General features: G+C 43.7%; 1 protein-coding gene across 2 annotated transcripts in view; it reads left to right on the top strand.

Annotated features, from left to right (window-relative positions):
• Positions 1-14,231, top strand: part of LOC125000864 (interleukin-1 receptor accessory protein-like 1) — a 244,235-nt gene that overhangs the window by 47,430 nt on the left and 182,574 nt on the right. For both annotated transcript variants that reach the window (XM_047576582.1, XM_047576583.1), the window contains exon 2: positions 2,864-2,959. In XM_047576582.1, coding sequence (XP_047432538.1) covers positions 2,864-2,959 — 96 coding nt within the window. The remainder of the gene's footprint in view (positions 1-2,863; positions 2,960-14,231) is intronic.

The raw sequence follows: 14,231 nt of genomic DNA, 5'->3' as shown, positions 1-14,231 counted from the left end.
ATACATCATTTAGGCTGAAGGTGAAGCTTTCTTTTTGCAAAGAGTATTTAACATTTTACATTTTGCCTTGTCTCCCCGTATTACACTTACTCCAAAAGCTAAAAAGCTAACTGTATCCTCTCCTCTATTGTACAAACCACCAACTACTGTCGTTCTACCCTAGTGACTACCCACCTGTGGTGCGCCAGTTTTTAGCCAAAGTCAGATGACCAGCGAGTCATAGATCCCAAACAAGCCTGTAGCGAGTGCACCGAGATCCGCAAACGATGGCATCCGTCAGAAAACATCCGCGCCCATGTCCGAAACTGTTGTTTGACAGGCTCAACTGCCTGCTGTAATTGGATTCTAGACATTCTCACTACATGTTGTTTGGATTGACAGACATAGCCCCGGAAAAAAAACGCCACTAAACAGAAGTGCTGTGTGCGCCGGGTTTGTTCACGTCGTTGCAAAGGTGCAATCAAAACTTTCCCCCGTCCGAAAGTGGAAAGATGAGATGAAAGACAGCAGCTCGGTTTCTGTGTAATTGTGGAGCAATTGTCAGAGCAAACTTTTGAAGTGCAAATGTGAAATAGGTGCACTGACTGGTTTGGAGCGAATAAAAACTGAGTGGAGTTGTTGGCGTATGGTAGTATAGGCAGATACTTTAATGCCAAGTACAAGGGTCGCGGGATAGCAATGGGCATCACACACATAGGAAAGACTGTTTCCTATTCTCTAGAAGGGGAAATAGCTGATCAGTCATGTTTCTTATGCTATGCTGCACTTCAAAATATCCATAAAATGATTAAAACGCAGCTATTGTCTTGTCGAGCCAGAGTTTTGTTCACCCTGCGACTTGTCTGGCAGGAGCTACAGGAGCTAGGGGAAGCTCCTTAACTCCGGCTGTAAGACTTCTTTGACACTTTGGCTCAAATGTCAATATCATATCAATGACTGATTAATGCTCAACTGCTTGGATATTTAGTTTCTCCCCTTTGATGCCATGTTGTCATATTTATTATTCGCCTATGAAAAGATACAAATACCATTCAACTCTGACTGAAAGCTCGAGACCAGCGTGTCCCTAGCAACAGCTTTTTTATCCACGTCTGTTCGCATGCTCATACCAGAGCATTGTCATGCTTTCGTGTGTGTTTCTTAAATATATTTAATCCCATAATCCACTCCAGTTTCCGCTCCGTGCCCACGTCGCACACATAGTGTAACATCAGAACGGGCCACAGAAGACGGCTCGCGGTGTTTTCTCGTCACTGTAGTCGGTATCGACGAAAATTAATTACAATGCATCACGAGAGCACATTCTTAACCTTTCAGTGTTTTGCTTTGATGTTTAGCCGTCCAGGATATCACCGTGGCGCTGGAGGGATACTGAGCAGAACTGGTGATTCAGTCATTTCCGCCGCGTTCAAACCAAAGAAAGACACGGCGGGTTTTGTGCTAATGTTGCACACTTGCGCCCAACATGGAAAACTAATTAAAAAGATAACATTTTTTGTGTTGCTTTTCTGAGGTGGCACTGGTCGCAGGAAGCGAGGGGCTGACGACAATGGGCCTTTGACGCGGGGAGAACGCGGCAATGTCGCCGTCGCTGGATGCCGGCCAGGTTCACATGGCTCCGGGTGTCTCGAGGGGTTATTGTGGCTTTTCAGGGCTTCTCCTCAAAGGCTTTCTGATGCGGCTTTGTAGGAATCTATGTGAAGAATCTTTGTCGTGGCTGAAATGTCAGGCTGAAAACGCCTTGTCGAACCGTAGTAAGAAAGGAAGGAAAGCTTGTGCCGTGAAACGCTGAGGAATACTTGTAGTTTTAACGTTTTAAATTCAAATGTGGACACCTTCTGCCCTGACGAGTTTAACAAAAATGAAGTTATTTCATTTAGTATTCAACTGGCTGGCTGCTGGCCTATGCTACGTGCCACCGTGCACACCCTCTTCGTGTTGCCAGATCGCGGTGATAGATGGTTCGTGTTGAGTGCTTTCTTTGTAACTTATGGATCGACGTACACTGTTATTTGAAAAAATGGGCGAGTTGGCAGGTATGCCTTTTTTTGTGACCGAGGCATAAACTGATTAAAAAACAGGGAGATTTTTTACCATTGAAAAATGGTAAAAAATAAACGTCCGGACAGGTGGATAAATGCGAACACGCCGTTTTACCTCAAACACACTGTAGCCGTTTCTGTGCTTCGGCTTCTCAACTGACACGGGACGCTGACGGCTTTTGAGCGCAACATTAAAACATCCCGTAACGGTGACATTTGATTGGGTGTTTGTTGTGTTCATCATCCTGGCAGGCGCACAGATCCAGGCAGGAATATGAACTCGGAGAGAGAGTGATAGCTTTGAACTTTCTGTGTTTTACTGGCGTCGATTGAAATGTCAGGTTATCCCTATTATCATAACGGGGATTGTCACAACAAGCTGCAGTTTTAGTAGTTATCAAGGCAAATTCACTGTTATCCACCTCTCATGGAGCTTTCCCAAACAATTATGTTAACGGATAGATACCCTGATCTGAGTGGGCACCTGATTATCTCACGTTGGCTGAGAGAGAGGCAGGATTAATGTTGTAGGAAGTTGACAAAGCAGCGAGTTTGCCTTGATAGAAATGTGTCTTGACGTTTGTATCATCAACAGCCGCGCCCTGATTATACAGTAAGTCTCTGAAGACACATAAATAAAGCAAAGGGAGGCATATTTGCTCACAGATGTTTTTTTTTTTTTTTTTCCTCCAGCTGACATGAAGTCTCAGTAGTCATTGGCTCAAGAATCATCCACTGTTTTAGTTTCATGGTTTCAGTGTATTCACAGCTTGGCTCAGTATCATGGTATAACTCAAGTTTTTTTTTTTGTTTCCTTGTAGGACTGGTAAAAAAAATGAAAGCTCCCATTCCTCTTCTGATCCTGCTTCATGCCGTTGTGGTCCATTGCCTGAAAGTGGTGTCGAAGAGAGGCTCAGGTAAGTCTTATGTCATGATGTCTACCTCACGTGTATGGAAACACCTTAGTTATTCAGGTTGAAGTTCAAACTGCTGCTTTAAATTTGTATTTCTAAATGAATTGCCCCAAATGAGGAAACACACCCACTCAGTGAATGAATTCTTTCTGTAGTAATGTAGCCTGCATAGAGGAAGTAAGCCGGTGATCTTGGTTCGGTGTGTTGGCGTGCCCGTGCCCTAAATCAGTCCCTATGTGCGGAAGCTAAATGTGAGCGAGTGAATGCATGAATGAAAGATTATGTGAATGAGCTGCTTCCTGGATCAATACGGCGCTTTGCATCCGAGGATGTATCCCCGGCGTTTGTGGAAGCATCGACGTGGTCGTGGCACGAATACCGCGTGCCTTTTCCAAACCCCCCGAGATAATCAGTGTCTAAAGTGGGGCATGGACGCAAGCGAGAGGAAAATCTAAACTGGCATACATAAAGGACTTCTCTTGCCAGTCAGTTTTCTTTTGACTTTCCAGCGGCTGCTTGCGTCTGGGTTTTTACCCATGCATATCAGACACAGGTGCAGGAATGGCCCAAGGCTCATCAAAGGGTTTTCTGCTTTTCCTGCAGAAGTCCCCACGGGCAATCTCTTCAGATGCTTCACGAGCCATTGCCCGGGGCAAGGATTTGAAACGTGTCCACTGATAAATGAACACCCCATTCAAGCCAGACCCCCATCCTTTGTTCCTTCCCTTTTAGATTGTACGGCTTTATTAGAAGCTATGCTGGTTGGTTGCAAGTTAGAGAACCACTGTGAAAATAATAATAATAAAAAAATTGGGGGGGATTCTGGGCAATGAAAGCCAGTTTGAAACAGCAATGCTTTCATTTTTATAGAACAAAAAAAAAAAAAAAAAAAACAGCAGGGGCGGCGAGGTGAGTGTCCCTGTGTGATACAGTGGCTGGTGTGTTTTCAAAGAAACGTTTTTCAGGGTTTAAGGTTCCTTTGTTTATGAGACTTGTGTGGTTTGTTTGGTCGGGTATTTATTGCAGACTACATAAAACCAAGCTCATTTGAAGCCCTCTACTTCAACTGAAATATGGCCTCCAAAGGGTGACCTGTCACCACTTCCTTTGTACATGTTACGTGTCCTGCTGACTAATAAAGTTTTTGTCAGGTTCCACATTAGGGGAATCAAAGTTGATCAGACAAGTGATCGAGCTTCTCGTTACACAGGATGACCTATTCCAAACTCTGCGACTGTGCACTGCCTGTAGACCATCAAACCTAAGTGTCGGCCCATCGAAGCTCGGTTTCCTTCCTCAGGGACAACGAATCCACCTCATTGTCCCTGAGGAAGGAAACTGCAATCTCACTCGCTGGCCCACACAAGCAAAGGCTGGAACCCCGCAGATTATTAAATTCAAAACACTCGTCTTTGAGTAATGCTTTGTCGGCGTTTGCGCTCGGGGTGGAACGGTGCAAAAAACATACAATGCATATCTGCTATACTAATCCTCAGCATGCATATGTAGGAGAATATATCCATTTGTCCTCTGCTGTGGTTCCTCTGTGTTAGAATGCTGATATGGCCTGAATGGTTGGGCGAACAGAATAATTACGTGTATATATATATATATATATTTTTTTTTTTTCTTTTGCTTAATACAGCACATCAAGTTAGATGCTGAAGTAAAAACCCACGCCTGGATACCCTGTTGTCACTACGGGATGTTAAGTCTATGATGATGCAATTTATCCAAGGAGTCCATGCCATTTATATGACATGAAGAATCTCGTTGCTGCATTATGGTTTATTGAGGCCACGGTCTGTGTACAAATCGGCGCTGGTGATCGGTTTCTGACCTTTTCGGTGCAAAACGATGCGTGTAGAAGTGATGATCTTGCTCTTTTGTTATGTTTAGACTGACGGTTAAAAAGAAACAGCGTATTAAAATCTGGATTGAGCGGTTACAGCAGGGACTTTGATTCCCAGTTAAATTGCTGTTAGTTGTTTTGTGGTCAGAATAACACTTTAATACGTAGGTCTTCAAGAGGCGGTCTGTGGTGGTACTGCAAGGGGTCATGATATCTTTGGTTGATTCGCCATTTTTTATACATATTTTTTAATTCCACCCCAAAAATTTAAAGAGAGCCTATTCTGTTCCCAGGTGAAATCCAATGTATGTCTCAATGTTGAATGAAAATGATAATAATAATGCATATTTACCAATTGCACTAGGCTGAATAACGGTTCCTTGGCCTGAATAACGTTGAAGACCTCTGCTTTAACACATCTGTGATGGCAGACCTACGTAGTTCCCAGAGTTAAGTCTGTAAAAAAGGTAAAGAGTGACACAGCTACTCTGAAACGCAATAATTTAAGTGAGTTAGATTTGCAGTAATGGTAAAAAAATAAAGTAAAATTTACACCGCCGACTGATAAAGAAGTAGGGTCACAGGCTAGTGACCGCCTCCGAAACTCTTCATTCATCACTCGAGTGCCCGCAGTAAGGGCTGACATTTAAAAACTGAAAAAAAAAAAATCGAATAAAGGAGGTTACCTTGTTCCACCTTGTGGCACACACTTAGTGTGCATAGCGAAATGATGGAAATTAGAAGGTCACCGTGGACAATGACTTGAGTGGACACAGCCTCACCTTGGTCATTTCAAATTTTAGACCATGCTGTTTAAGATGAAAATGGTTTGCGGTGCTCTTACCGTCCCAAACACAGAGTCAGCTCCCTTGTTGGCCACTTGCGTGCTCATATATAATAGATGCTTATGAGATCTGTGTGATAAATCCCTAAAAGTGCTTGTTTGGTTATTTGGCAGCGAGCGGAATGGAGTTGAATCCCCTTCCTGTGCTGCATTTTATTTGATACGAAACAGAAACTCAGGAGATCACCTAAGGTCTCACTTTAGACTCTCTGAAGTAATAACTATGCATTTATTCTTTTTCGCACCTCTGAACATGGATTACAATCAGAGTGAGAATGAGCTTCAGAGGTTACAGAGAATGACTTTTGACAGGGCTGAATACAGAATAGAATCGAAAAAAAAGGAGGAAAAAAAGGAGCATGCAGTCGCACTGCAAAAGCGAGTATGCACGCTGAATATTTCTGAAGATATTTCATGGGCATCATCGCTTACCTCCGATACGCCGTATCCTCCGCCGCATCCTTTCTCAGCTTTATTCCTTGCAGCTACCTGTACCTCCCAGGCGTCAGGAGTTTTTGTTATCCGCAGGGATTCACTGTGGTGCGTTTTATGTAGGAGCAGTTTTACAGCTTGTCTGACAAGAAAATACACTTTCTGTTTGGAGGACTGCGTCTGCTGTCTTTTGGTCACCAAATACTTGCTTAGGCATTTGCCCTAGCTAAGTAGAGAAAGATGATACGATTCCTTCTTTTTTTTAAGCATGCAGAGTCTTCAGATCTGCTTTGAAGGTGCGTTTCATGCGTCGTGTGTTCATTAGGTACACCTGTTCAATTGTTTGTTAACACAAATAGCTAATCAGTCAATCGCATGGCTGCAGTTCAATACGTTTAGGCATGTAGAGGTGATTAACAACTTGCTGAAGTTCAAACTGAGAATCAGAATGGGGAAGAAAGGTGACTTTGAACGTGGTATGGTTGTTGCTTGTTGGAGGATTCTCAGAAAGTGCTGATCTACTGGGATTTTCACACACAACCATCCCTAGGGTTTACAGAGAATGGTCCAAAAAACGAAAATGTCCAATGACTGCCAGTTGTGTGGACGAAAATGCCTTGTTGATGTGAGAGGTCAGAGGAGAATGGGCAGACTGGTTGGAGATGATATGAAGGCAACAGTAACTCAAATAACCACTGGTTCCAACCAAGGAATGCAGAATACCATCTCTGAACGCACAACACGTCCAACCTTGAAGAAGATGGGCTACAGCAGCAGAAGACCACACCAGGTACCAATCCTGTCAGCTAAGAACAGGAAACTGAGACGATAGTCCACACAGGCTCAACAAAATAAGGCAATAGAGGATTGGAAAAACGTTGCCTGGTCTGACGAGTCTCGATTTCAGCTACAACATTCAGATGTCAGGGTCAGAATGTTGTAAACAACATGAAAGCGTGGATCCATCCTGCCTTGTATCATCGGTTCAGGCTGGTGGTGGTGGTGTAATGTTGTGGGGGATGTTTTCTTGGCACACTTTGGGCCCTTAGTACAAACTGAGCATGGTTTAAATGCCACAGTCTACCTGAGTATTGTTGCTGACCATGTCCATCCCTTTATGACCACAGTGTACCATGTTCTGACGGCTACTTCCAGCAGGATAAAGCACCATGTCGTAAAGCTCATATCATCTCAAACTGGTTTCTTGAACATGACAATGAGTTCACTGTTCTCCAATGGCCTCCACAGTCACCAGATCTCAATCCAATAGATAATAGCACCTTTGGGATGTGGTGGAATAGGAGATTCTCATCATAGATGTTCAGCCGACAAATCTGCAGCAACTGTGTGACGCTATCATGTCAATATGGACCAAAGTCTCTGAGGAATGTTTCCAACACCTTGTTGAAAGTATAACACGAAGACTTAAGGCAGTTCTGAAGATAAAAGGGGTTCAACCTTTTACTAGCAAGGTGTACCTAATAAAGTGCTGATCCAAAAAGGGGACTCCAGCTTCTCATTCTCAACAATCATATTTCTGTTTGTGTTTTGTCTTCGCTAAATGGCGCCCCTTAACAAAACTGTTAACACATGTCCCCCCCCCCCCCGCAAGCGAACACTCGTGACAGCTGTAGATTCACGACGATATTCCTTGACATTGATTGAGACAAATTTAGCCTCTCTCCTCCCCTCTGCTGTACAGTCATTAGTCCCCATTTTTTCACCAGACATTGATGAGTCCCCTGACAAATGATGCTTACCTTTCCACAGTCTCTCAGTAATTCCAGCAATACATTACCCATAACACTCACTCCGTCGCTCATGCATATGTAGACGGCGGAGTAGAATGCAGAATCCCTTCTCCACATCAAGTCTTTTTTTTTTTTTTTTCTATTAAGGATGGTCTGAGAGGCCGGCTTGTCACTCTGATGAAGAGTAGTTGTAAATAAAACACCACCCCAACAAGGCCTTGGTTCCCCATTACGGAGCAGCCGCTCATCATCTGTCTCCCCCCTCGTATTTATCTACTGACGCTACAGTCGGTCCTCTGTATATATTTTTCCTTCTCTTTGCCCACTTTTTTTCCCCCCTTCCTTCCTCTCTCGCAGCAGGCACAACCAAGGACATCCTGACAGTCAATTAAATTTACAGTCTTCACACCCGTCGCACCGCACGACCCTCGGAGGACGTCAACATTAATACATCAGTTTAAGGTTAGGCTCTTCCCTCGTCGCATTAATGGGGGGGGGTGGGCGCTCGCAATTTGGCCAATAATAAAGCCGCTCTTAATTGGACGAGACAGTGATTCCTAACGGGGGACGTCAGCGCTTAGCGCAGATTCAATTACGGCACGTATCCTGACTTTGCAATTGATGTTAAGGGATGTTAAATATGGCGGGAAGCCGGCAGCGAAGATCTCGACGGGGGCCGACGTAGAAGCCGACGTCCGACCTGTTGCGTGGAAAACTCCTAGACGTCAAAAATAAAGTTTGAGAAGCAAATGGAGCTGGAAGCCACGTCTACCTGCGCCTCGCTGTGTCGCAGGCACGTGTGCGGAGGCCCGTACCCGTGCATACCCGCGGTTCATCTTCTCTCAGTCAATACCACATACCTGTCACAAATGCTGAGCGATCGCCTCCGCTGCACCGCCCGTTCGCGGCGGAGGAGGGGGGGGAGATTGATCACACACGTGGTATTAGAAATAAAATGGCTTGCCACACCGAGTTGTTTTCCCTCCCACTGCCCAGAAAGAAAAAGGAGAGAAAAGGCACGAGAATAAAGGTACTCAACAAGTGTGACGGATATAGGCTTCCTGACAACGGGGGTTACTATGGATATGTGTTCCGGGGCTCGGAGACACATGCCACGGCCCCTCGGCGAGAGATGGATGACGATCAATCACCTGATTTATGGGCGGAATAGTACCTCTGTGGCCTGTTTGCTGACCTGGAATAATGTTACAACACGGCAGCAATTGAGAAAAATGCCAGGAAAGGGTGCAGGGGGCCGGAGATGTGGCGACGGGAGGTCGAGGTGCAGGAAGCTTCGATGCGGCGCTCACGCAGGGGTGGATGAAGACTGACTGGATTTGGGTTTACTGGAATCCAGATTTGGGAATTACGATGGGATGCCGAGAGGGTCAGGGACCTGTCAATCAAGCCGTTGCTAAGCACCTCCTAGAACAGGGGGCTTTAAACTCATAAGTAGGGACCCCCTACCTACTATCTGTGTTCTACATTATCCCTTTACTAAAATATGTTGGATTCATGTTAATGTGTGTTTAAAGAAATTAAAAAAAAATATATATGTATGTATAAAAAAAGTCTAATCAACCAAATATTTTGCGATCCCCTATTGAGGACCTCTATCCCAGAGGAAAGTGTTTAAAACCATTTTTTAAAACATTAAAATTCCAAGTGAAATGCAACCATTTTTTCCCCCACCTTCTGGTGTTGTGCTTCCCCTTATCTGTTCATTGTCTCGGAACCTCAACTATCTGCAGGCACTCAACATTAAATGCAATATATTGCCTTATCTCCCTTTTAATATTTCTCTCCCCGAAAGATAATACGTTCATTTCAGGCTCCCTTAGCAAATTATGCAGCCCACTTTAACAGCCGGGGCGTTTGGTACCAATTTGCGAGATTATATGTGTGGATGATAATGAGCTTTAGTCCAAAAGAGGATTTAAACATGGAGAAGGCTGGCCACTGCTTAATTTAAGAAAGTCTGTCTCTCAGGTTTTGAGGGGAAATCTAACTCCGCACAAGAAAAAAAAAAAAAAAGAAAGGAAAACTGTGAAAATGAAAAGTAAATATCATTTCTAACCAGGTTGGAGCTATTTGGACACAAACAGCGATGGTCCCGGAAATTATTTTAATTCCCCTTGACTGCTTGGCTCTCACCAAAGTGAGCCACGGGGGAAAATCTGCTGCAGTCTCTTAGTACTATGCAAATCGCCTGAAGGCATTGACGGGACTGTGCCCAAAAATATCACACATTTAACCTGAGGCTGCTCCGCGCGATTAATCCGTGTGGATTCATCCTTCTCATTCTGCGTCGTGCCTATCCATCCATCCATCCATCCATCTTAAACCTCCGCGCAGCATTTGTGTATATGTGTTATCCCATTTGTCTTCATCGCCTCACTTTTCTTAACGTCCCTCTCGCATCTCCTCTGCGTAGAAAGCCGGGGTCGTCGCTTGCCGTCGATCGGCGGCTTCCTCTTGGGAGGCCAGACAGGAACGCTGGGGAGCTGCAGAATAATTAAAGCTATTCACCGAAGCCTTATCGCATAATCATCAGCGGCTTTTAACAAAATCGGACCGGGAGGTTGTTTTACTAAAAAAAAAACAAAAAAAAAACGAACCTGCTTGTGAGGATGCCTGATGCCTCTCTGCAGCAGCAGCATCTGTGATTTCTTGTTGCAGACCTAATTGGAAACCCCTCCTTTATATGTAGGCCAAACTCTATGCTTCACCTTTAAATTACACACCGGCAGTGTCTGTTTGAGTGGAGTAAGATGGGGCTAAATGATAGCTCACATTCCCTCTTGATAAAAGGTCTCGCTTGAAAACATAGAGCAGAACCTCCTGTTAAATAAATAATAAAAAAAGGAAAAGTATTGGAGTTTTTTTTTCCCTCCCCCCATCATTTGGGGAAATCAAACCGGTGCTTTGATTTACACTTGTCTCCGCCTCTGAGACACTCGAACGCGATCGATCGTTGCACTAACTTTGTTTTGAGCTGATGCAACTCAGTTAAGTTTGCTTTCTGAGGGGAGGTTATTGATTTGCATGGCGACGCCGCCTTGTGTCATTTTCCAGCTTTATCAGCCTTATCGGTGCTTAGTCTCAAACTCCCACCCGCCTTACGCGGCGATTCCATACACATTTAAATACTGACTTTAATTTCATATAAGTAGTTTTGTCGCTTAATAGCTTGGGACTATTCATAAATACACAGGATAAGATTTTACAATCCCTTGTGCCATGATCCAAGGGAAAACACATTTAGACGCCTAGTAAAAGCCAGTCAGCAGGCTAGCAGTCAGCTACCAACTAGCAACTAACAAGAAGGCACCAGCTAACTAGCCTAGCCACCAACAGCAAGTAAGAAGTGACGGGACATGCAACTACACTTCAACCAGTACTTCTCTCTCTACCTAAGAACAAGAGTAGAACACTAAAAGCCACCAGCTAACTAGTCTGGTCAACAGCAGGATAGCAGTCAGCTACCAACTAGCAACCAACAAGAAGACACCAGCTAACTAGCCTAGCCAACAACAGCAAGTAAGAAGTGATGGGACATGCGACTTCACTTCAACCAACACTTCCCCCTCTAACTAAGAACCAAAGTAGATTAATCTCCTCCCACTTCCTGGTTTCAGCTCCGCCTGGAAACTTCACCCTTGATTGGTGGGTCACTTCCTGTCGCTGGACGTCAACCGACGTAAGATTTTCACCCATTTCCGCGTAGTTCATTGCAGCAAATATACAATACACCCGTGTGGGGGAGCTTTCTCTCCGTGTGCAGGGACGCTAAGGAAGGTGTGTTTGTTAAAGTGATGGGATGAAGGATGAGTAAATCAACTGAAGGGGGATTTATGGCGCAGGCACCTCATGCATCTGCCGTTGCTATGTCATCCATCTCTTTGAGACTTCACTCCTCCGAAACGTCTGGAGCTGGCTCTTTGCGTCAATGTCTCCATCAGAGTCATTCCACCAACTCATCCTCCGTAACTCCCGATTGGGAAAGAGGTGGAATATTGTCACGGGAACTATGCAAATAAAAGGCCTTCCGTGTTTCAGTATTTCAAACATGAGCATGGTGCAGAAATGTGCGATGGAACTTGTAAAGTGATTTGCTTTTGGTTTCTTAAAGTTAGAGACGGAAGAGTCTGGATGTGGAAAGCAGATTTTTTTGTGGTAAGAAGTTGTTGCACTGCACAATAATTGGTCTCCTTTGACCTTTTTGAGTGAATTGATTCAAAGTGAATTGAATTTCCTGCACGGAAATGTATCCCTGCAGTGATTCTGAGCGTGGAGCTGTATTTTGATGACCATGCATTTCAAAGTGCACATTTTTAAAACTAAAACTATATATATTTTTTTTCATGCATAATCACACATTCTTAACATTTTCTACCATTTGAGAGAGGAATTAATGCAGTAGATTGGACTATTTTGCTGTGATGATGAGTAAATATTGTAGAATAATCCCACATTGGTAGTAAAATGGGTTTGCATGGCCCTGTGTTTGCACTGCGTACTCACGTGCAAATCCTAGGACATTTACATACGTTTTTGCCAAAAAACAACAAAAAAATAATTAAAAATTATCAAGGGGAAATTAAGAATCAGGATTTAATTTATTTTTTTATTCTATTTATTCATATTGAAACATACTTAAACTGCTACGTCCGTAATGTCAATGACTGGTTACCGTAACAATTGTAGTCTGTGTGCAACTTTTTTTTTTTTTTCCATTCATAAAAGGCTAAAACTGGGGACATTTTGGGGCCATTGACAGCTCAAAGATTAAATAAATAAATAAATAAAAGTTTGCAAGATGAAACGAAGAACCGGGGACAATTACGGATCGGTGTGTCAGAGATATCAATAGCAGTATGACCGGCTACCGTAATAACTATAGTCTACGCGCAACATTTTTTTTTCCTCATTCATCAAGCTTGGGGGACAGCTATAGCTCGTTGCACCTTTTTTTGGAGAAGTCCCCTCTTCTACCACTTTTCGGACCTTTCCATTCACAGCACCTCGCATGTGTGTTAAGAAGCGCTACATTGAAAATGGTCTGGTCTGAAACAGTGTCTCACGACGCAGCATTCCGAACGTTGTGTAATCAAATACACCGGTGAACACCAATAATCGTTCCTATCATGGAGCAACATTGAAGTGATGTATCAAGATTCATGCTTAGAATATAAAACACATTCTATGCAATGTTAACATGGACATATGTTAAAATCAGAGGGGAACGAAGAAGGATCTGGAGATGACTAGCTCTCCGTCCCCAAGTCGACCTTCTAAACCAATTATTTGCTCGTTAGGACTGGACTTAAATAAAAAAAATAAAAAATTCAGATGAAGGGTAATGTGATTGGATGGGAAGTTTGTGGCCTTTCCCTGCCTTCACTGTGAAAGGAGCCGCGTGAATTGCGATTTTTAATTAGCCCTTCCCCTGCACAATGGGGCTGTGGTTGCTCGAGAGGTGAACTTCTGTGAATGCAGGAAGTCTCCCAACAACGTAGCATTTGATGAGGCTGTCAAGCTCCGTCGCGTCAGCCAGGCACTCAGCGTGTGGCCTTCTTCAATGCTCCTTTATTGGAAAGTTTGAACACATCCTCTCTCACAGCGTTGATTCCCCCGTTCAGTCTCCCCATCGCTCAGTGACAGCTAAGAGGGGGAAAAAAACAAAAAAACACAGTACTCTCTTGTTCCCTTTGTATATTTCTCTTTAGTTCAGTTGTTCCTTTTTCTTTTTTTTATTCTTTTTTTAGTCAAACGAGGACTGGTCAAAGCACAATCAACCTATTTCGGCAACAAGCGGAGGCGCGCAGTGAATCCTTACAGGTCTCAAGGGAGTCCTGCCAAGTTTGGGGCTTTTCAGTTTTCCCCTCTTTTTTTTTTTTTTTTTTGGAATGGAGAAAGGATGTAAGCTCGCTCACTGAGGAGTATGCCTTTGTTGGTTGCGGGAGACTGACGCACTGCAGGAGTTTTGGAAACAAACCAGGCTGACTCTATTCTCCAGGCCCTGGCTGCTTTTCTCAACGCTGTTCTTTACTCTAAAGATACAAGCAGGTCCCATTCAAACCCTCCTGCTTAGCATTTTTATTATAATTAGCAGGGAATTACCTGGTATTCCGCCCATAGGAAAGTATGTCATTTAATCCACAGCAAAGCACCTATTGTTTGCGCTACTTTAATTAAGACGCTCCAGATTTGCTTTTCTAAAAAAAAAAAAAAAAAAAAAAAAAACGGAATTCTGCTCGACTATTCCCTGTAAGCACGGCTTGTAATTTCATTTGGCACGATTTATTGTGAAGTCGCGTCTCGTATTTCATTGTCGCGTTTTATTGCTTCGCGTTTGATGTGATGTGCGCTCGAAATATTTAAGGCCTTTTTATT

This window comes from Mugil cephalus, chromosome 23 (genome assembly GCF_022458985.1).
Source record: "Mugil cephalus isolate CIBA_MC_2020 chromosome 23, CIBA_Mcephalus_1.1, whole genome shotgun sequence".
Taxonomy (NCBI): Eukaryota; Metazoa; Chordata; class Actinopteri; order Mugiliformes; family Mugilidae; genus Mugil; species Mugil cephalus.
Note: the sequence above shows the minus strand (reverse complement) of the source record. Positions and strands in the feature narration are given on the sequence as shown.